General features: G+C 38.5%; 1 protein-coding gene and 1 long non-coding RNA gene across 2 annotated transcripts in view; one reads left to right on the top strand and one right to left on the bottom strand.

The window, feature by feature from the left end:
• adss1 (adenylosuccinate synthase 1) overlaps nt 1-5632 on the top strand; it is a 10866-nt gene extending 5234 nt beyond the window's left edge. The window contains exons 9-13 of the mRNA XM_026920002.3: nt 1-20; nt 1379-1503; nt 1633-1730; nt 4691-4840; nt 4948-5632. The exon at nt 1-20 is cut by the window's left edge and continues 135 nt beyond it. Coding sequence (XP_026775803.1) covers nt 1-20; nt 1379-1503; nt 1633-1730; nt 4691-4840; nt 4948-5000 — 446 coding nt within the window. The 3' untranslated portion in view covers nt 5001-5632. The remainder of the gene's footprint in view (nt 21-1378; nt 1504-1632; nt 1731-4690; nt 4841-4947) is intronic.
• A 2283-nt stretch (nt 5633-7915) lies between these two features.
• Nucleotides 7916-20733, bottom strand: LOC117598324 (uncharacterized). The gene is made up of 2 exons (XR_008302551.1): nt 20260-20733; nt 7916-9154 (listed from the first exon to the last, which is right to left on the bottom strand). It is a non-coding gene; the product is annotated as an uncharacterized LOC117598324 (long non-coding RNA).
• Between the last annotated feature and the right edge of the window lie 1469 nt (nt 20734-22202).

Genomic DNA, 22202 nt, shown 5'->3' with positions numbered 1-22202 from the left:
TCCCAACAGAACAACTCAATGTAAGAGCTCATGCTTGCATCATTTATAGACTAGGTACAGTCTGTCAAAAAAAAAAAACTTCTACCATGACTAACACTGAAGTGAACTTACTATCTTCCATTCTTTATCAGCCATGGTAATGTGGCGGTCGTGTTAATATGGGAGACAGACAGAAGAATGCATGCAGGTATTAATTGTCATATACTCCAAATATATGTACTATAATGGAATTTGCTGTAGTTTCAGGAAAAAATAGAAGTGAAATAGACAAATAGAATCTTGCTCTCAAGCTGTGATACCTGAAGCTTGTTGTTATTTATAATGATTAAATTATTATGGCTTTGACAGAGTACCATAATAATTTAGTCAGACCTTTTATTTCAAATCTAATGAGCACAAGATTACCACAGATTCCTTAAAAAGAGAAACAGTTTGGGCTCATGGGTCATTCTGAATGACTTCATACATTTTAAATTTAATTTCAGACGCTGTTTTATTGTGTGGATATGAGAGCACCAATGACATATTTTGCAGAAGACTATCAGCTCATATTTTTTCTAATGAGCTGACACGTAGCATCTGTGACTAGTCAGAAATTTTAAGGGGAAAGGACTCCCTGAAACTCCACAGACCACAGAATAATATCTCTAATATTTCAAAAGCACCCCTGTTTGTCTAAAATGGTAACCGATATGTTTCTCAAGACACTTGTATGTATGATTCTGCAATTTTACAACCTCTATACACAAATACTGTGACTTTCATTCATCATTGAGCGAAGGGATTATCCAACTGCACCAGCTGGTTCAGTGCTCTAATAACCATCACATGAACAGGAGATAACTTTAGGCTCTGAGATTGTGCCAGGGGTTTAGTTTCAGAATGTGACAGCCGTCCACTTGCTGAGAGTTATTCACATGCTTACTATAAATAAAATCAATAAAATTAAATGTTATTCCTTTACATTTTTTACATGTTGTTGTTTACAAGGGTGGTTTTAGATAATTGCTTTCAAAGTGGGAAGAAAGCTCACTCAGAAACGATCATTACATAAACACTGCCTTAGGTCGCACATTTCAGGGCTTGGTTCCAAGTGCAATTACATAACCTTTCCACTCATTTCTGACCTGCCAATAACATGAGAAAATTATTTCATGTATGTGGACAAATTACAACCCCATTACACTTACACAAACATGAATGCCATGTTAGTCAGAAAGGGCAGAATGTGTTAGTTATTTCAAGAAGTCATGATATGAAGCTAAATGACAGGTATGTGATGTGTCTTATTTAAAGTAAATAATTGACAGGAGTGCTGATTTAAAATGAGAAAGTTGGAGAAATGTTTGTGATTTTATTAAATGCTTTTCTCATTTAGGCTGTAGGGGAGCTGTTACAGACAAGAGGTCATGAAGTTGGTGTTACGACGGGCAGGAAGAGACGCTGCGGGTGGCTGGACCTGGTCATCCTTAGATATGCTCACATGATCAACGGCTTCACCGCGTGAGTTGTTTAGTACATAATATGAAATATTGAGCTGCTATTATGTAGCAATATTTTAATGAAACTACTGCAATATATATTATGTAAACAAGGAGGATAAGCAAATGAGTGTTTTGTGTTTTTCTGCAGAATTGCTTTGACTAAACTGGACATTCTTGATGTGCTTGATGAGATTAAAGTGGGTGTCGCCTACAAACTCAATGGCAAACGAATTCCCCATTTCCCAGGTAAAATCTGAAAGAATCAGCATCATTTAATAAAACTGCATGTGTAGATATAGATGAAGGTTTTGGTTATGTTTTACAATATATAGGTATACACACACTGTCCACTTAATTAGGAACACCTGTACACCTGCACATTCATGCAGTTATCTAATCAGCATCACGTGGCAGCAGCACAATGCAAAAAATCATGCAGATACAGGTCAAGAGCTTCAGTTAATGTTCACATCAAACATCACAATGAAGAAAAAGTGTCATCTCTGTGACTTTGATTGTGGCATGGTTGTTGATGCCAGATGGGCTGGTCTGAGTATTTCAGACACTGCTGATCTCCTGGGATTTTCACATACAACAGTCTCTAGAGTTTATAAAGAATGGTGCGAAAAACAAAAAACGTTGAATGAGCGGCAGTTTTGTGGATGGAAACGCCTTGTTGATAAGAAAGGTCAGAGGAAAATGGCGAGATTGGTTTGAGCTGGACAGTTGAAAATTAGAAAAAAAATCACCTGGTCTTTTTCCAGTCTTCAACTGTCTAGTTTCTGTGAGTCTGTGCCCACGAAAGCCTCAGATTCTTGTTCTTGGCTGACAGGAGTAGAACCTGATGTGGTCTTCTGCTGTAGTAGCCCATCCACCTCAAGGTTTGATGTGTTGTGCATTCTGGAGATGCTTTTCTGCTCACCATGGTTATAAAGAGTGCTTATTTGAGTTACTATAGACTTCCTGTCAGCTCAAACCAGTCTGGTCATTCTCCTCTGATCTCTCTCATCAACAAGGTGTTTCAGGCTGCAGAGCCTCCACTCACATGTTTTTTTTTTGTTTTTTGCACCATTCTGTATAAACTCTAGTGACTGGTATGTGTGAAAATCCTAGGAGATGAGCAGTTTCTGAAATACTCAAACCAGCCAGTCTGGTACCAACAACCATGTCACAGTTAAACTCACAGAGATCCCCTGTATCTGCATGATTTTATGCATTGTGCTGCTGCCACATGATTGGCTGATTGGATAACTGCATAAATGAGCAGATGTGCAGGTGTTCCTAATAAAATGGACAGTGAGTGTATTTCTAGAACTTGATTAAAGTTCAACTGTTCAAATTAATTGTTAAATTCAGTAGATGATTTGGTAAGACACACCTCTATCTATATAAAGCCCCACAGCTAACTGAACACATTGGAGCAAAAAACAAGCCATGAGGTCAAAGGAATTATCTGTACTCCTTAGAGATAAGATTGTGTTGAGGCACAGATCTGGGGAAGGGAACCAAAAAAATCTATAACTTTGATGGCTGTAAAGAACATAGTGGCTTCCATCGTTCTTAAATGGAAGAATTTCAGCCCAGAGACTATACCTAGAGCTACGCACCCAGCCAAACTGAGTACATGGGGGAGAAGGGCTTAGGTCAGGACAGTGACCAAGAATCTAAAGGTTACTCTGGAGGGCCTGTGTGGACATGGGAGAACCTGCCAAAACAACCATCTCTGCAGCACTCCATCAATCAAGCCTTTATGGTAAAGGGGCCAGAAGGAAGCTACTCCTCAGTAAAAGGCCATGAGAAACAATATTTTATGGTCTGATGAAACCAAGATTGAACTCTTTGGAATGAGGGCCAAGTGAAGAAACCAGGCATCGCTCATCCACCAGTTACAACCCTTACATGAAGTGCAGTGGTAACGGCACTATGGGCATGAATTTTTTTTTCTTTTCAGCAGCAGGGACTGGGAGGCTTGTTGGGTCAGTGGAAAAGATGAATCAATCTATGTATGGAGATGTCCATAAGAAAGCCTAGTCCTCCTTGTGGTTTAGTGGTCTAGTGAAATACCTCACTCAAGCTGAGAACTGGGGTTATGGTCATAACCATTTCGGTATCACTCTATGGCAAATGCCAACTCCCATATTGCCAGACAGACTCATCCTGAAGACTACCATGGGCATGGACATGAGTAAGTCAGTCCCTGGTGAGCTGTGTCCCTTGAGCACACCTACACTCAATACAGTGTCCCAAGGTCAGCAAAGATTTCTGAATAGAAACACCCAAAAAAAAGGCTAATATGCTGCCATTCTCCTAGTAGAGTGAGCACACAAACCAGCCAAGTACGCTTCCCTTTGCTAGTGTACTCCAAGTTGATAATCTACACAGTTTAGTAGGACAGGTGCTGTGGAGTTATAGATTTTACCAAGAGTGCTAGTCAGTCTTCCTGAACCCCTCTCTCCTAGCCATGTAAATGCACATTGCAGATACCAGACATAGTACCGCGGCCAAATTATTTCTGCTATCCAGTGCTTGTCTGGCCAATTTAGAGTTATCAGCATGAGTGATAGATCCTCATTCCTCACCCTAGCCAACAGTGGAAATGCATACTGGTGCGCTCACAGCCTTGGATTAGCTAGTGTACCCACCCCCATTAGTGCATCTTGTTTAACTCCTAGGGAGAGCATTCTGAGTAATGTGAAAAGAGGCATTTGAATGACATAATACGGGTTGTTAGCTGTTAAATGCATACGTTTTGACTACCACCCATCAAAAGTTATCATATTGAATTAAGGGCTATTGAGGAAATGGAGGACAAAACAAAGGTCTGAATACTTTCTGAATGCACTGTATGCTGTATATACTTAAATACTCATGTACGTAAATGCTCGTATACTTGAGGTAAGACTATTTTTTAATTAAGGCTTAATTTTTTTTAAAAAAAGGCTAACTTGACATATGTGCTAAAGATTATTCTTATTACTTACTTTTACTTTTCCTTGCTTAATGAGCTTAATTATGAATACATGCAACTGACAGATATTAGCCTTAGAGAATGGGACAAGTGATGTAAAGGTGACCACAAGCACTGAATACAAGCCTATTTGCTTGTGGTTGGTCATGTGTCTATTCAACAATCAGAGACTTTGTAATCATAAGTAAAAATCTGGTCTACTGACTTTCTTTAAATGTGTTGTTTTTTGGACACGTAGCTAATATGGAGGTACTGCAGAAGGTTGAAGTGGAGTATGAGACCTTGCCTGGCTGGAAGACAGATACTTCAGCAGCCAGGAAGTGGAATGATTTGCCCCCCAAAGCCCAGAACTACATCCGCTTTGTGGAGAATCACATTGGTGTACCTAGTGAGTCAAACACACATGGCTTAGCATAAAGCATGTAAAGCAATATGTCTTCTTTTGAAGTAAATTCAGCACCTTGGTGATTTATCTCGTGTTTTCATATCTTCCAGTTAAATGGGTGGGCGTAGGCAAGTCCAGAGAATGCATGATCCAGATGTTCTAGAGTGTCTGTCCTCCAGAGACGTCTGGAGTCCATCAACAACATGTGATCTTCTCAGGAAATCCATGACAATTATATGAATGTCAGAGCAAATGGATTAGCATTCACAAATGCTATGTTTAGGTACAAGACCTATTGTTAAGACAAGTGGAATTTTGCCTCAGTAAGCTGACACTGAAAATTAATAAATGTTAATAATTGTTAATAAATTAATAAACAAGAACTGTCTCTTGATAACAGGTTATATCCAGCCATTATTTTTGTCTTACATTGTGCAATTTCTTCTTCTCGGATCAAAGTGATATCCATTTACAGATGAAATACTTGTGTGTGTCTGTATGACTGAGTGTAACTGGTTGGAGATAAAGCATTAATGTCCATTGTTGAAGTTCTGCATGTTTTTTTTTTTTTTTGCAGCACACACTAGTTTTTACCTACGATGTGAATTATTCTTAAGTTATGTCTGCAACTTGCAGTTACTCCATAAACAAACTCAGGAATAAATTTATTCATTGTTGCATGAAATGGTTTTGTTGAGAGAACATAATGATTAGAGTGCTGTTTTTTTCTCTGTTTTTATTTTTCTGTTCCTCTTCCTGATATTGCTATCCCTTGAATAAATGTTTCACAGTTTTCTTTCATGTCAGATATAAAGTTAGACAGGACATTAGTCAAGCTGCTGCAGAAATAGACACAAATACAGAACATTCTGTTCCTCCATCCTATGCCAAGCTTGCATGAGCTGCTCTGCAACTAGGCCTATTGGTGGCAGTAAAACCCCAGACAAAGTTAAGAACATCAGGTCCAAAATAACAATCCAAGTGAGACTTCTTTGGAATAAATGATAGGAAGAAATGCAACAACAAAACAGTAATGATTGGGTAAAATCTGGATTTGTTTGACTTTGATGCAGTTGGGTTTTTTAATGTAATTCTGCTTGTATGATGGACAGTGTGATGGAGTAATTATTTTGATGAAGTTGGAAAAACGAGAAAAAAAATCATTGCATGGGGCGGGTGGGGCAGGTGGGGAAGGGGGCACATGGGAATAAAGTGTGGCTGTGCTGTGTCAGTGAAATTGCCCTGTAGGTTTCTTATTTTATTCACATTAAATCAAACTTAGGCAAACCCAACAAAAGCTTGCTTGAAACAACTTTAGATGTTGGGACATTAATATATATATATATATATATATATATATATATATATATATATATATATATATATTCCCCTCTGAAAGTATTGGAATGACAAGGCTAATTCTTTTGATTTTTCTATAATTCTTTTGATTTTTCTTTGATTTCAGCTTTCATTTCCTGATATTTATATCTATACGTGTTAAACTTCTACAACATGACACCTTTTGTTTTAACTCACCCATGTATTTAAGTGATCAAAAATGTTGGATCATGTGACTGACAGGTGTTTCTTGTTGCCCAGGTGTGCCCTGTTAGACTGATTGTTTAAATGATTAATAGCTCTGAATGCCTACTCTTGGTTTGCATGCTGGGTTTTGCCTGTGAAGACTGCATTTGTTGTTAAAAAGGATAAACCAACATGAACACCAGAGAGCTGTCTATGGGAGAAAAGCAAGCCATTTTGAAGCTGAGAAAAGAGGGAAAATCGATCAGAGCCATTGCACAAGCATTGGGCATAGACGACATGTAACAATGTCCTGCAAAAGAAAGAAACTACTGATGTGCAAACAACCAGACATTGAACAGCGTGGCCAAGGAAAACCCCAGCAGCTGAAGACAGAACATTGCGAGAGCTGTGAAGAAACACGCAAAAACAACAGTCAGTGACATCAGCAACAGGGCAGGGGAGAAGGTAACACAATGACGTAAGTCATGATTGTAGCAGCAGAATGAATTCAGGAAAAAAAGTGGAAGGATGCCATTATTCCAAGCAAGGGATTTGCAATCAAATATTAAGTTAATTTAAATTTATTTTATAACTATCTGTTCCAATACTTTTGCTAACCTAAAAACTCAGATGGTCACACAACTTGCAAATGATGGGAAGGGCGCCCTCCGGTGTCACCAACACCCCATCTGCATGGCCACTCCACCTAATCTACTGGAGTTGGACTACAGTTGGTTTTCTTCAAACAGAAATATACACAAGTAAGCCATGACAGTGACACCAAAGAACCAAAAAGCTTACACAGATTACCAAAATAATTAAAGAATTTATCCCTGGATAATAACAGGAATCAAACTTGGATGCAACCAAATCAACAAAAAACCCAAAATATAAGGCAAATCAGTGGAAGGAAAAACAGCAGGGGCAATGCCAGGTAACAAAATAATGGACACAAATAATTTATTTCCACAGATGTACCAGAAATTGCTATAATATTTGTCAATATTTGGCAAATAGATTGCAAAAATATTCAATTAAATCCAAGTACAGGACACACGGCACCAAGTGTGACATCCCTGATGACAAAATATCTAGTACTTGCTAGTTAAAAAAAAAGATAAAACCAATACTGAGAGCACCATGACACATGATGCAAATAACAATAACAAATGAGAAAAATACCTTACAGATCACCTTTCCTGGCTGTAAAAGTGGACTTATATGGAGTCAATTTTTGTGCCAGAAGTTTTAAATCAAATAATAAAATCCACAAGCAAAATATTAATGATCAAAATCTAATATATATGTGATTACTTCTCATTTTGCTTTACTATTTTTATTTGCAGATTTATTTGCAGATTTTTCTGATGCAGTTATGTACATTTACGTTTTATACATTTTACATTTTAGAACTCATGATACATTTCGGACACCTTAATGTATAAATCTCAAATATGGATGATTGCATAATAAAGTATGCTATATCTTCCCAATGACCAATACAGATCTCTAGAGCAAGGTAGGCAGGTGCATGTGTTCACAGTCTTATAAAGATTCAAAGATTCAAAGCATTTATTGTCATGTGCACAGTGAGGAAAAACAAGTTTTCCTGTACAACGAAATTCTTTCTTTGCTGTCCACATCGAATGCCAAGACAAATGCAAACTATGTAAAAAATAAAAACAGACATACACATACATACAAACAAACATAATAAAGTATAGCTATGTTGCAGAAGTAGAAATATAGACTATGTACATCTGTATGTGTGAGTGTGCAATATTGACTTGTGCAAAACAATATTACAGTACATGTAGTAACAGTAATGTGTTCACATGTAGCAGTAATATATAGTATAGTATATCTCTATGTGCAATATTGACTTATGTACAAGACAATAACAATAAGAAATACAAAAACAATAGTACAGTAGCCTGTAGCAAATTGAGTGCAACTACACCATAATAATAGCAGCTGTCACATTAACAATGTGCAAATTGAAATGAAGCTACTTGATAAGAAATAGCAGCAGAAACGTTTACAAATGTGCAAATTGAGCTGTAGCAGTTCAGTCCACCTATTCTATGAGATATGCGAGACTAGTCTGTGTCCACTGGCTACCCATTTAAAAGTCTAATGGCTGAGGGGAAGAAGAAGTTCCTTAGTCTGGAAGTCCTGCATTTCACACTCCTGCACTTCCGTCCTGAGGGTAGGAGTGTGAACAGTCCGTATTGTGGGTGGGTTGGGTCCTTAAGGATGGAGGCAGCTCTCCTGTGGACTACTGAGGTGGTAAATAAATATTCTGCAGAGAGGGCAGTGGAGTCCTGCAGATGATTGCGATCCCTCACTGTAGTGCTGCCATACCACACAGTGATGCAGCTGGTCAAGACGCTCTCAGCAACACAGCTGTAGAAGTTGTTGAGGATCTTAGGTGACATGCCAAACTTCCTCAGCCTCCTTAGGAAGTACTGCCGCTGTTGTGCTTTCTTAACCAGCTGGGTGGCGTTGAGTGTCCAAGTGAGGTCCTCGCTGATGTGGACCCACAAATATTTAAAGCTGCTCACCCTCTCCACTTCAAGCTCTTGGATAAACAGTGGCTGGTGAGTTCTCCTCATCTAACTGCAGTTATGATGCTAACTGCAGTTGATCCAGTATGTTTAATGGGCCATAAACTGTATAAAATGAGCAATGGTGTGAGAGGTACCTCTTCTTCAAGCCCGGAGCTGGGAGAGCTTCCTGAGCATTTCCAGAAGCATTACTCTTCAAGCTGCTCTAGGAGCTCTTCTCTTTTTCCTTTAAGACCAGAGAACAATACAAATCAGACATGATGTTTTTTATATCCATTTCTCTTTACTATTCATAATTCATATAGACTTGAGCAAGGGAATTGTACAGATTGTTTTATTTGGACCTGAAACCGAGTTCAGGATGATAAACTTTGATAAACTTGCACTATGATAAACTTTCCATGAATGGCGAAATAAGCAAAAAAGAGAGTGCATTCTGATTAAAGCCAAATATATCTAAGACTTAAAGGGAATTTGAAAGTCTGAAAACAGCCAAGGAAACATCTTCCTTACCAATTTATCAGCACAGTAGTAAAGCATCAGTAAATTTCCTTATTGTAGTATCAGAGAATTACACCAGATGTCCTTATCATTCAGATTTAAGTCATCAAACTTTGAAATAAGTCTACTATGTAACATGGCTAATGCTTTTATACACTTCTAAAACAATGATCCCATTAAGTGAAGTCTTCTCTTTTTTTCTTTTTATTACATCCTTGTCTCTCGCCTCAATTATTTCATTGATCCTGTATCTTAGTTTTAACCATGGCGAGAGTTCAGTCAGTTTATTTTTTTAAAAAAGTTAACCTTCATCACAACTTCAATAATGCACTTCAGTAGTCTGGTAGAGAGAAAAACACCCTCCCATGAGACATGATAGAGCACATCTGGACTGAAGAAGATACAGTTTATGAATGAGAACTGTGTGTTTATTGTTTTACCCAAAAGCACAGTCCACCTGCAAGGTCACACCAGTTTGTTTTAGGTTTCTTGATTCACATACACAGAAAAATCATATGCATAAAGTCACTCTCTAAATGTACTAAATCTCTTATTATTTCTAGGTATTTTAACTCTTGATTATACTTGATGGATTATATGATAAAAAATACTTAAATCCTACTTTGATTAAGAAAATTCTTCCATACTACTAAAAAGTTACAAGCTAATGTCTGTAGTGGGGTTTCGTGCATTACAGGCTCGTCCGTCAAACTAGTAAATTAAACCAGCCTCACATAATCAAATGGACGATGATGATGATGATGATGATGATGATGATGATGATAGTTGCCTCATTACACTCCCAGAAATAGCTAGCTCTCAAATGTTGCTGTGTTGGTACTAACAAGGGTACATGTGGTGTACCTTCACTTAGCTTTTCAAGTAAAGGAAAAAAGGCAGATCAGGGATGCTTAAAGTACTCTCAATTATTTTTAAAGCCTTATTTTATTCATGTTTCCAGGTTAAATATACATATTAAAGATACACAAGATGTAGGCTACCCCTATGTGGTACAACTTCAGCAACAAGGAAATTGACAGTGTGGTGCCTTTATTTCTAAGAATTTTCTTCTTATATTATATTATAATATTTCTAAGGGTCACAATTTAAAATTAACCATTAAAGCAAGTAGCATCAATTGTCTAATTTAGATAATTATCTGATCTCTAACCTGCATACAGAAGACTTTACACAGAGCTGCTGCATGCACACAGCTCATTTCACCATTGTGCACCATTTAAATTTATTTTTATGTTTTTTTGCTAAAGACATTGACGAATATCGATGATAATAAACCGAAGTTTTCACAGGTTGTCCACTCCAGCCGACTGTTTCTAATTCTTTTCAGCTCGTAGCTCACAGTAACAGTCCACACTAAGAGGCATGACACCGTGATCACGTGACTCTGTGCATCGCGAGAACACCGCGGGTAGCGCTCGGGAATGTGGTGAAGTCTCGGGCACTGTCCCAAACGCTCGCTCGCGGACCAGAGGGTCCCTCGATGTTCGTCATCAAACATTTCGATTTGGGACGGCGCCGTTTGACTGTGACGTAATGATGGCGTCACAAAGGGGCGCTTATGTAAAAGCACAGAGTAACGTCACAAACATTCTTATTACAGCTGATTTCTCACGACTTTCTCGCTACAGAAGGACGAAATAAAACATGATGGAGATGTTATTTTCTTTTCTGCCATCACTGCTTAAAAACTGGATAACAAAGCCAGGCAGTGATGAACGAGACAGAACTGCGGCCAGAGCAGCAGGACAGAAAGAAGTTGCGGCCGGAGCAATGGAAAGGGAAGAAGTTGCAACAGAAGTGGAAGAAGTTGCAACAGAAGTGGAAAAAGTTGCGGACAGAGCAACAGGAGAGGAAGAAGTTGCAACAGAATGGAAAGATGTTGCAACAGAAGGGGAAGAAATTGTGGACGGAGCAACAGGAGAGGAAGAAGTTGCAACAGAATGGAAAGATGTTGCAACAGAAGGGGAAGAAATTGTGGACGGAGCAACAGGAGAGGAAGAAGTTGCAGTAGAATGGCAAGATGTTGCAACAGAATGGGAAAATGTTGCAACGGAAAAGGAAGAAGTTGCAGAAGAATGGCAAGATGTTGCAACAGAATGGGAAGATGTTGCAGCAGAATGGAAAGATGTTCCAGCAGAATGGAAAGATGTTGCAACAGAATGGGAAGAAGAAGAGGAAGAAAGGTTTGAAGGTAAATGTCCGATTGTGGGCATGGATCCTGTCCACAAAATAGGACATCTCATCCGCAAAAGAGTTACAGACAAGAATGGGACTAAAACCAGAAAGGGCAAGAGAGCATGGAAGCCGTTTAATGCAGTCCTACAAGGCATGGTTCTTTATTTACGAAAAGACACATCTGATTTGTGTAAGACAGACAATGCCATTAGACTGCATCACGCCATGGCATACGCTATAGATTACAAAAAGAGGCCGCATGTGCTGTGCCTCAGGACCGCAGACTCCAGACACTTCTACTTACAGGCTGAGAGTGAAGTAGAGCAGATATCATGGGTCACGCACATTAACTGCATCGCCGCATGTTACTCTGCTCCTCCATTCACTCCTGTTTCACAAGATAAGAAGGAACATCACCCTCAGGTCCTTCCTTCATTCCCTACCTGTAGGTCTCTAGAGCAGCAGCTCGAGTGCTACAAGGACCAGTTACAGAGGGTTTCGGAGCATTTAGATTACTATCAGACATTGCCTTTTAGGGATGGTACTTTATCTTTAGGTTATATGGTGCAGGAGGTAAAGCGCTACACAACGTATGTGAGAGCGTTACAGTGGCTTCTTGCAGAAAACGATGCTGGAGAAGGCTGCAGCGACTCAACCTAAAGGAAAATTGGCATCACTGTCTTTCACAAACAGGATTAAAAACAATCTGCATAAACATATTTTAATTTTATTGATTACAAAAATAAATAAAGATTATTCAAATGATACAATGCTGGCTCATTCTATGTGTGTCTCATACAATATAGTTACTATACTAACAATTTACACAGGGACTTGTATGGCGTGTCATCTACATAATCTAGGGCTAATAATAAAAAACAGATTATTTAACAGAGGAAAGTGTAAAATTGTTGATAAGGTGAAGTGAAACACTCCAAAATGTACACTACCCCTTTATTTCCATTCTTGAACTGTTCATACCAGAAAGTACCAGCCATATTAGATTCTTTCAGAAACATGTCTCGAAATAATTTATACTACAATGTTACTCTCAAAAGTATTCAACCCCTTTAAAAGTCATCAGATTCATCTGGATTACAAATGACATTTAAACAGATTGTTCCAGCAAACATTTTTTAAATTGCAAACTAGTGATGACAAGTAAATTTTCAAAGTTAAAATTTATTATTTGTCAGCAGATCTTTTAAAAAAAATACAAACTGAAAAATGCAGCTTGCATAAATATTCTACCCCTTCAGACTAGTACTTGGTAGAATCTCATTTTGCTGCAATAACAGTTTTAAGTCTGTTAAGGTGAGTTCCTACCAGCTATGCACACTGTTTGGGAGCGATTTTGCCCATTCTTCCTGTCAGATTTGCTCCTGATTCTTCAGGTTGTTTGGATGTTGTTATGTAGCTAAAATGTACCTAATTAGCTGCATATACTTTTGGGGTTATTTGGTGTGACCCTCAGGGGAACAACTGAAGGTTCTAGGTAAATGAATAAATGAGTTGAAAGGGGGCCAAATAAAATCTCTTCAGCTAAGCACCCTTAACTATCCAATGAAATCTTAAGGTGAAATCCCTTTTTCTGAGAGTTTAACCAATGAATCCTCACTGAGTGTCTATTTCTTTCACCAAGCTATACTTCACTGAGGCACATTCAATTCAATTCAATTTTATTTGTATAGTGCTTTTAACAATGGACATTGTCACAAAGCAGCTTTACAGAAATAAATGGATTCACAAAAAATATATTGTAAATATGTGAATTTATCCCTAATGAGCAAGCCACAGGCGACAGTGGCAAGGAAAAACTCCCTGAGACAATATGAGGAAGAAACCTTGAGAGGAACCAGGCTCAAAAGGGAACCCATCCTTTTGTCCTCTAATGGTTAATGTACTTTGCGTGCAGAGTGCAAGCAGGGACTCCAGCAAGACTAGCTATGACAGCATAACTAAAAGGGAGAGCCAGAAGCTAACACAGACATGAGGGCACCCTGGGACATAAGGCAGCCAGCCATAACTGTTCCAACAAGGCTGTTCCATAACTATGGGGCTTTGTAAGAGAAAGCTCTACCCCCAGCTGTAGCCCGCACTATTCGAGGTACCAACAAATAGCCTGCACCTTTTGATCTAAGTAGGTGTGGCGGATCATAACAGACCAAAAGTTCACTCACGTACTGTGGCGCGAGACCATCGAGTGCTTTATAGGTCAATAGTAGTATTTTATAATCAATACGAAATTTGATTGGGAGCCAGTGCAGTGTGGATAAGATATGGGTTATCTTCTGATTCTGGTAAGGACTCTCGCTGCTGCATTCTGGACTAACTGGAGCTTGTTTATGCATCTACTGGAACATCCAGACAGTAAGGCATTACAATAATCAAACCTAGAGGTAACAAAAGCATGAATTAATTTTCCTGCATCGTGTAGTGACAATATATTTCTTATTTTAGCAATATTTCTGAGATGAAAGAAAGTGATCCTAGTTATATTATCTACATGAGCTTCAAAAGAAAGACTAGAGTCGGTCTTTTACTGCTGCACATGATGAAACAGAAAGGCCATCCAGAGTTATTATGTAATCAGAAAGCTTACTTCTAACTGCAAGAGAAAGTTAATAAGCATCCAGTTTCTAATGTCTTTTACACATTCATCAACTTTATTAAGCTGGTGTCTGTCATCTGGCTTTGCTCAAACAGTGGAAGCTAATACCATGTTTACGAATAATTTTGCCCAGAGATAGCATATATAAAGAAAAGAGCAGTGGGCCTAAAACAGAGCCTTGCGGGACACCAAACTTTACCTTAGTATGCGAAGAGAAGTCAGCATTTACGTCTACAAACTGATAACGATCAAGCAAGTAAGACCTGAGCCAGGAGAGGGCCGTTCCCTTAAAGCCTACTACATTTTCTAGTCTATTGAGGAGAATAGCATGATCAATGGTATCAAAAGCTGCACTAAGGTCAAGCGGCACAAGCAAGGAGACACAACCCTGATCAGAGGCCAGTAGTAAGTCTTTTACCACTTTAACCAGCGCTGTCTCTGTGCTATGATGAGGCTTAAATCCTGACTAATTTCATGAATGTTATTTCTATGTAGGTATGAGCATTGCTGCTGTGCTACAACTTTTTCTAGGACTGGACTGAAGGAACACACACACATACCTCCAATACTCAGAAACTGGACTGAAGGAATACGCACACACATACCAATATACACACACAACTGAACATCATCTCTGCAATTTTTTTGCAGGTTTTTGCACATGTTTATGCTGCTACATTACTCATTATATTCTACTGTTCATAGGCTGCTACTCTTATGTTTACACTTATGTTTACACTATTTCAGCTACTTGTTTTGTACTCTTGTACTATTTGCACTATTGTCACTAGGTTCACTTTAAACAGAACTGTGTACTGGTTGGCGCTGCACTGGGACTTACTATGCCCATTGTCTGTCCCAGTAGTCATTGTACTGTCTTGTACTGTTTCGTACTGTTTTGTGCTATATGCACGTTTGCACTTGTGCACTTTATTGTATAATTTATGTAGTCCCTTGTGGTTCTGTGTTGTTCTGTGTTTCTTATGTAGCACCTTGGTCCTGGAGAAACGTCGTGTCGTTTCACTATGTACTTGTATATGGCTGAAATGACAATAAACTCCACTTGACCTTGGAGATAAAGGGGAGGTTTGATATTGGTCTATAGTTAGACAGCTGACAGGGGTCAAGGTCAGGTTTTTTAATCAAGGGCTTGATAACTGCTAGTTTAAAAGATTTAGGTACATAGCCAGTGCTAAGGGAAGAACTTATTATCTTTAAAAGAGGTTTGTTTGTTTCAGGAATTATCTGTTTGAGGAAACAAGTAGGTAATGGATCTAGGATCTATACAGGTTGATGATTTTGATGATGAAATTAGTAAAATTAGTTCAGTCTCTTCAAGGGGAGTAAAACATTGTAATTGTTGATCTGATATTATTATATTATCATCTACAGGGTTAGTTATAAAAAGTCATCACTGCTATATAATGATTGTGTGCGTGTTTCTATTGTGGTCTTATTCCTAGTTAATTTTGCTACAGTATCAAATAAGAATCTAGAATTATTTCTGTTATCTTCAATTAGGGTGGAGAGATACATTGATCTAGCAGCACGACGAGCTTTCCTATAGCTCAAAAGGCTCTCCTTCCATGCTATTTGAAATACTACCTATTTAGTTTGATGCCATCTACTTTCTAGTTTTCGAGTGGTCTGTTTTAAAGTTAGTGTGTGATTGCTATACCAGGGTGCAACTTTTTCTCCCTAATTATTTTTCTTTCAAGTGGCGCTACCTTATCTAGTGAGATGCAGAAGGTTGATTCTAAGCATCCAGTTGCCCGGTCAAGTTCTTCGGGATCAGACGGTGATCCAATCATGGTTGATAAATCTGGGAGATTACTGACAAAACTCTGTGCAGTTGTTGACGTGAAAGTACGTTTTACACGGTGACGTGGCAAGGTGCATATATTATGATTAAGACACATTTTAAATGAGATGAGGTAATGATCTGAGATAGCTTCAGACTGTGGAAATGAGACTATATTTTCTATATTTAATCCGAATGTTAGTATTAAATCAAGAGTGTGACCACCACTATGGCTGTGTCCTATTACATTCTGATTAACCCCTACTGAATCAAGAATGGACACAACTGCTGTTCTTAGAGGGTCATCTGGATTATCAAAATGAATATTAAAGTCTCCAACAATTAATGCTTTGTCTAAGAAAACAACCAGGTTAGAGATGAAATCCACAAATTGACACAGGAATTCTGAATATGCCCCCGGGGGTCTGTAAATAATAATTACTGGAATCACCTGGGTAGACTTATTTTTAGTGGCTACGTATGTTATAGTATAAAGAACTTCAAACGCGTTGAATTTATGACTAGGTTTTTGTATGACGCCTAGATTATCATTATAGATGATTGCAACGCCTCCTCCTTTGCCAGTTAGACGGGGCTGATGTATGTAACTGTACCCGGGAGGACTAGCTTCATTTAATGCTACAAACTCGTTTGGTTTAATCCACATTTCTGTTAAACACAGTACATCAAACTCCTGATCAGTAATGGTTTCATTAACAATAAGCACTTTAGACATAAGAGACCTAATATTCAACAGTCCTAGCTTCAGATCAACGGTGCTGGCTACGCATTGGGTTTGATTTAATTTTATGTTAATTAGGTTAATAAAACAAACTGTCTGAATATGTCTATAATTTTGTTTAGCTCAGGGAACAGACACAGTCTCAATACGGTGGAACCTAAGTGACGACTCAGTGCGGCTAGCAGACGCTCGGTTTAGCCTGCTTGTCTGCTCCCTGGCCTTGGCCCTGGATTGTGACCGATTAACTAGGCCTGTTCTGAGACTATGTGCTATGCTGCAAGAAATGAGAGCAGCCACTTCCCGAGTGGGATGGACACCGTCCTGCCCTAAAAGTCCAGCCTTGCCCTCAAAGTTATAAAGGCAACTATATAGCCAACATTGTTTTCGGAGCACCACCTGGACATCCAGCAGTTCAGCGACCAGTTTACCTGCTGTAAGCTACATCGCCACACCACACTGGGATGGGGCCAGAGTATATTACAGCATCGGACATCGCCTTCGCTAATTTACACACCTCTACAGTGTTACTCTTAGTAACCTAAGACTGACGAAGGCGTATATCATTAGCTCCTACATGAATAACTATCTTTGAGAACGTGAGCTTGCCTAAGACCCTAAGATTACCTGCTATGTCCGGCGCCCTGGCTCCCGGTATACACCTAACTAAATGCTGGTGTTCCTAAAGGCCTCGATAATCCATAATACATTTAATGTATTACTTTTTTAAGCATTAAATTATACTAAAAGACAGATGGCAGTGTATAAAATTTAGCCAACTTATAATAGACATGTCAGGAGGAATATCCCTGATGGAAACTTTTGAACTGATATACTGTAAACTATTTTTGTTATTTGACTACGATCTGTCACACCTGTTGGTTATTTTTGGTTTATTCTATGGGTACACAAACTTTTGCATCTGACTATAGGAAATATTAGCAAACATTTGTTTATACCCTACGTATTGGGAGTAGGGGGAAAGTGGGATTCAGTCTACATCAGTCATTATTAGGGGTCCAAGCACATAGTGCTTTTAATTCTATTGGAATTGTTAGGATTTTTCTTCTTCTTCTTCTTCTTCTTCTTATTATTATGCTTTAAAACAAATCGTGCAGACCAGACCGTAAGTCCTACAGACATGAAACTTGCTCAGTATTCCCTCCTGCTACTCAGGCAAGGGAAATGGGCCTGACTGACCTAATGGTGGTGTTATGGTGCAGCGTTTTACGTTTTGGTCCATATCTCATAAACTGTGAGCCCTACAAAGAAAATTCTTTTTTCCACTGATCCCTTGGGTTCTCCCAATCAAAAAAGCCTCAAGACTCATGTAGATCTGCCTACTAAGATTTTTCTTTCTTTTTTTTTTTTTAACTAATTTGCATAATATACAAAACTCACCTTTGCGAACTAGTCCTAGCATTTTTGGCCAATCTTCACCAATTTGGTTTCAAACTACTCAGCAGAGTGTGAAGCTCAAAAATGATCAAAAATATGTTGACATTTATTAATAGTATGGCCGCCACACGTAAATCAATTCAAATGAGGCAAAGCCTGATTTACTCAAACAGCTGTAACTCATGAGTGTTTGCATACATTTATGCTGAAAGGCATACATAGGACAACAAATGCACACAAATGCAAGCACATCTCTTGAAAATAAGGCGTACAGTGAAAATTCATCTTCAGCTTAATTCGTTTGCACAAAGTCTACTAATTTGCCTGGCTCCACCCACATAAATTTGGGATAATTTGCATAACATGCGAAACCTACTTCTGTGAACTAGTCCTAGGATTTTTGGTCAACCTTCACAAGATTGATGTTAAACTACCCAAACTAAACTTATCAAAAAATGTTGACATTTCAATCAATTTTAAGGAGGCGGAGCTGGATTTACTCATAGTTGTAATACATGACTGGTAATATGGATTTAATCCAAACTTGAAAGCCATGTTCAGTACAAGGTTCTCAGGGTGTCTGCTCAGGTTGGGGTGTGGTCATTGAAAGGGGGTCGAGTAAGGCTCAGTTAGGAACTGTAAGTCTGTCTGAGCTGGAATTTGGTATGCTGCATCAATCTGCTAATCTGTAACTGGATTTTTAATCATCACTTAATCACTTCAAACACATGGCCACCTGTAGCCAATCCTCAGGAACCATAAGTCCAGTCAGGGCTGAAATTTGGTATGGTGCATCAATGTGGTAATCTGTAAGTGGATTTTTTGATAATGACCAAATAATTAAAAAAAAAATAAATAAAAAACTGGCTGCCATTGGCCAATCAGATTTCAGCAGGCATTTGACAGGGTTAACATTGAGGTATCGGCACAAAACTTGAATGGTAGGTTCGGATCGGGACCCACCACTATCTGATGCAATCTCAATCAAACTGTCCATTGGGGGGTGCTATTTATGTTTGTGCACCTAAACAGAAACATATCTCTTGGAAAATATGTTCAACAATGAAAATCATTTTTTAACTGAATGTGTTTACTCTGACTCTAAAAAAACTGCCTTTTAAAAACCTTTACCTTTAACAATATGTCTGACCCACATCAATCAATTCTAAGGGGGTGGAGCTGGTTTACTCAAATAGCTGCTATTCATATTCATAGGGCTTGGAGTTAAGTTCAAATTGCTGTTTCTCAGGAACCAAAGTCCAAGTGAGTTGATCATCACTGAATTACTTCAAAAACATGTCCGCCTTCAGTCAACCGGGTTTCAGCAAGCACTTTACACAGCTAGCATTGAGCTATCATCACAGATCTTGATAGATGACATATGTTCATCTATGGTCTCTTTATTGTTCTATGTATCTTGGCAAGAACTGGCCATTTGGAGGTGATATTTGTGTGGAGTGCTTGGACTCGCAGATTGCGGCTTGCAGCTATATTTCACTTTAAATTTACTATAAGACTATCAGTTCAAATAATTTTGCACACCTAAAAATTGGGTGGAACAATGTCCTAAAAAAGAAAGAAACCACTGATGTACTACCAATCAGACATTGAACAGCTTGGCCAAGAAAAACAACAGCAGCTGAAGACAGAACATTGTGGGAGCTGAAAAATACCTAACAGATCACCTTTCCTGGCTGTAAAAGTGGACTTATATGGAGTGAATTTTTGTGCCAAAAGTTTCAAATCAAATAATAAAATCCACAAGCAAAATATTAAAACTTTTCATTTTGCTTTACTGTTTTTTTATTTGCAGATTTTTCTGATGCAGTTATACACATTTACATTTTTATACATTTTACATTTTACAACTGATGATACATTTCGGAGACCTTGATGTATAAATCTCAAATACGGATGATTGCATAATAAAGTATGCTGTATCTTCCCAATGACCAATACAGATCTTTAGAACAAGGTAGGCAGGTGCATGTCACAGCCTTATAAAGATGCTTTTGATTCAGTATGTTTAATGGGTCATAAACTGGGTCATAAAATGTATAAAATGAGCAATGGTGAGAGAGGTACCTCTTCTTCAAGCCTGGAGCTGAGAGAGCTTCCTGAGCATTTCCAGAAGCATTACTTTTCTGTACTTCAAGCTGCTCTGGGAGCTCTTCTCTTTTTCCGGTAAGACCAGAGAACAATACAAATCAGACATGATGTTTTTTATATCCATTTCTCTTTACTATTCATAATTCATATAGAGTTGATCAAGGGAATTGTACAGATTGTGTTATTTGCACCTGAAACCTAGTTCAGGATGATAAACTTTGATAAACTTGCACTATGATAAACTTTCCATGAATGGCGAAATAAGCAAAAAAGAGAGTGCATTCTGATTTAAGCCAAATATATCTAAGACTTAAAGGGAATTTTAAACAGTCTGAAAACAGCCAAGACACAGCCAAGGAAACATCTTCCTTACCAATTTATCAGCACAGTAGTAAAGGATCAGTAAATTTCCTTATTGTAGTATCAGAGAATTACACCAGATGTCCTTATCATTCATTATTATTCCCAACATCTGTCTTTAATTGACTCATCCGTTTATCTTTATTGTTTTCACCTCAAACTTAGATTTAAGTCATCAAACTTTGAAATGAGACTACTATGTAATGTGACTTTACATTGTAGAACAGTTGACTTCCTACTTATAGTAAAGGCCAAGGGCGAGCTGTCAATTTGCTCTTTGCGACAGTTGGCTACAGATGCTAAGGGGACAGAGTAACTATGCTAGGAAAACAAAAAGATCAATCAATTTAAGGGCTGCATACTATGATCTACTGGTTTCACTAATTTACCTGTTTCCTTTGTAAATTACATTAGCACTGCTTCCAACCACACCTTATGGTTCTTAATTGGCAAAACAAAGCTGAATAAAGACATCTCTCACTATGGATCAAAACTAGAATAACATCAAATAGATTTTTTAAGTGTATATCCCTCGTCAGGCTTCAGGGCTGTGATTTTGATGAAAATAAACTGCACGCAGACAGTTAGAGACATACATTTACGGTACCCAGGGTATTTAAATCAACATGACTAGTGAATATGAAATTGGCAAGAATTTTACAGCACAAAACAGAACATTTTTAAGTGCACCATGATAATATTTTACAAAAATAATGGAACATGAGAAGATTTCCTCCCCGATTTAACTCCTTAAACCCACAGTGCCCATTGCTGCGTTCACATGTACTTTGTTTACTCTCATACATATAGACCTTTTCTGTATGTGATTTTTTTCTGCAGACTGAATCATTAGCAGTCCTAATCATTGCTGGAACCCTATTATTATTATTATTATTAGTAGTAGTAGTAGTAGTAGTAGTAGCAGTAGGGGTCCAAGATTGATGTGCTTCACATAGGTTTAAAATAGGATTTAGTATTTAGTGGGCTATTACTGGGGCCCAGATGTGCATTAAATGGGCAGCAATATGAGTTCTATTTCATATTTCTAGACTGCCAGAGACAGTTAAACATAGTGGAAGGTGGTCATGCACTTGCGTATGATACAAGAATCTCGTATTGATTCAGTCACAAGTGACCTTGACCAATGACCTTTCGGAGTTCATATACGTTTCCGTTATGTCATGGTCTGACTCTCTGTCATTCTCGCGGAGATATCTCGTTCGAGCGTGCACCGTTTGTTTGGGCTGGCATTAGCATCAGCATTTGTTGTGCTTGAGTCTAAGAACACTCATCGGTTTCCAGTGTGTTTGGTGACTGTTCGTAGGTTAGCTAAGTGTCCCCATTGAGTGCTTTTACCCTATTGGCTGACCAGGGGTCTCAGATTTTTATTATTAAGAATATGGCTGTGTGCTCTGTCTGCTCTGGGCCTATGGATTTAATGGATGCTCACAACCATTGCCGTACCTGTTTCGGTATTGACCGCATCAGGGAGGCTCTAACGAATCCTTGTCCTGAGTGTAGTGTTATGCCCATGGAAGTGAGACAACAACGAGGAGGGG

This window comes from Pangasianodon hypophthalmus, chromosome 10 (assembly GCF_027358585.1).
Source record: "Pangasianodon hypophthalmus isolate fPanHyp1 chromosome 10, fPanHyp1.pri, whole genome shotgun sequence".
Lineage (NCBI taxonomy): Eukaryota > Metazoa > Chordata > Actinopteri > Siluriformes > Pangasiidae > Pangasianodon > Pangasianodon hypophthalmus.
This window is presented reverse-complemented; position numbering and strand designations above follow the sequence as displayed.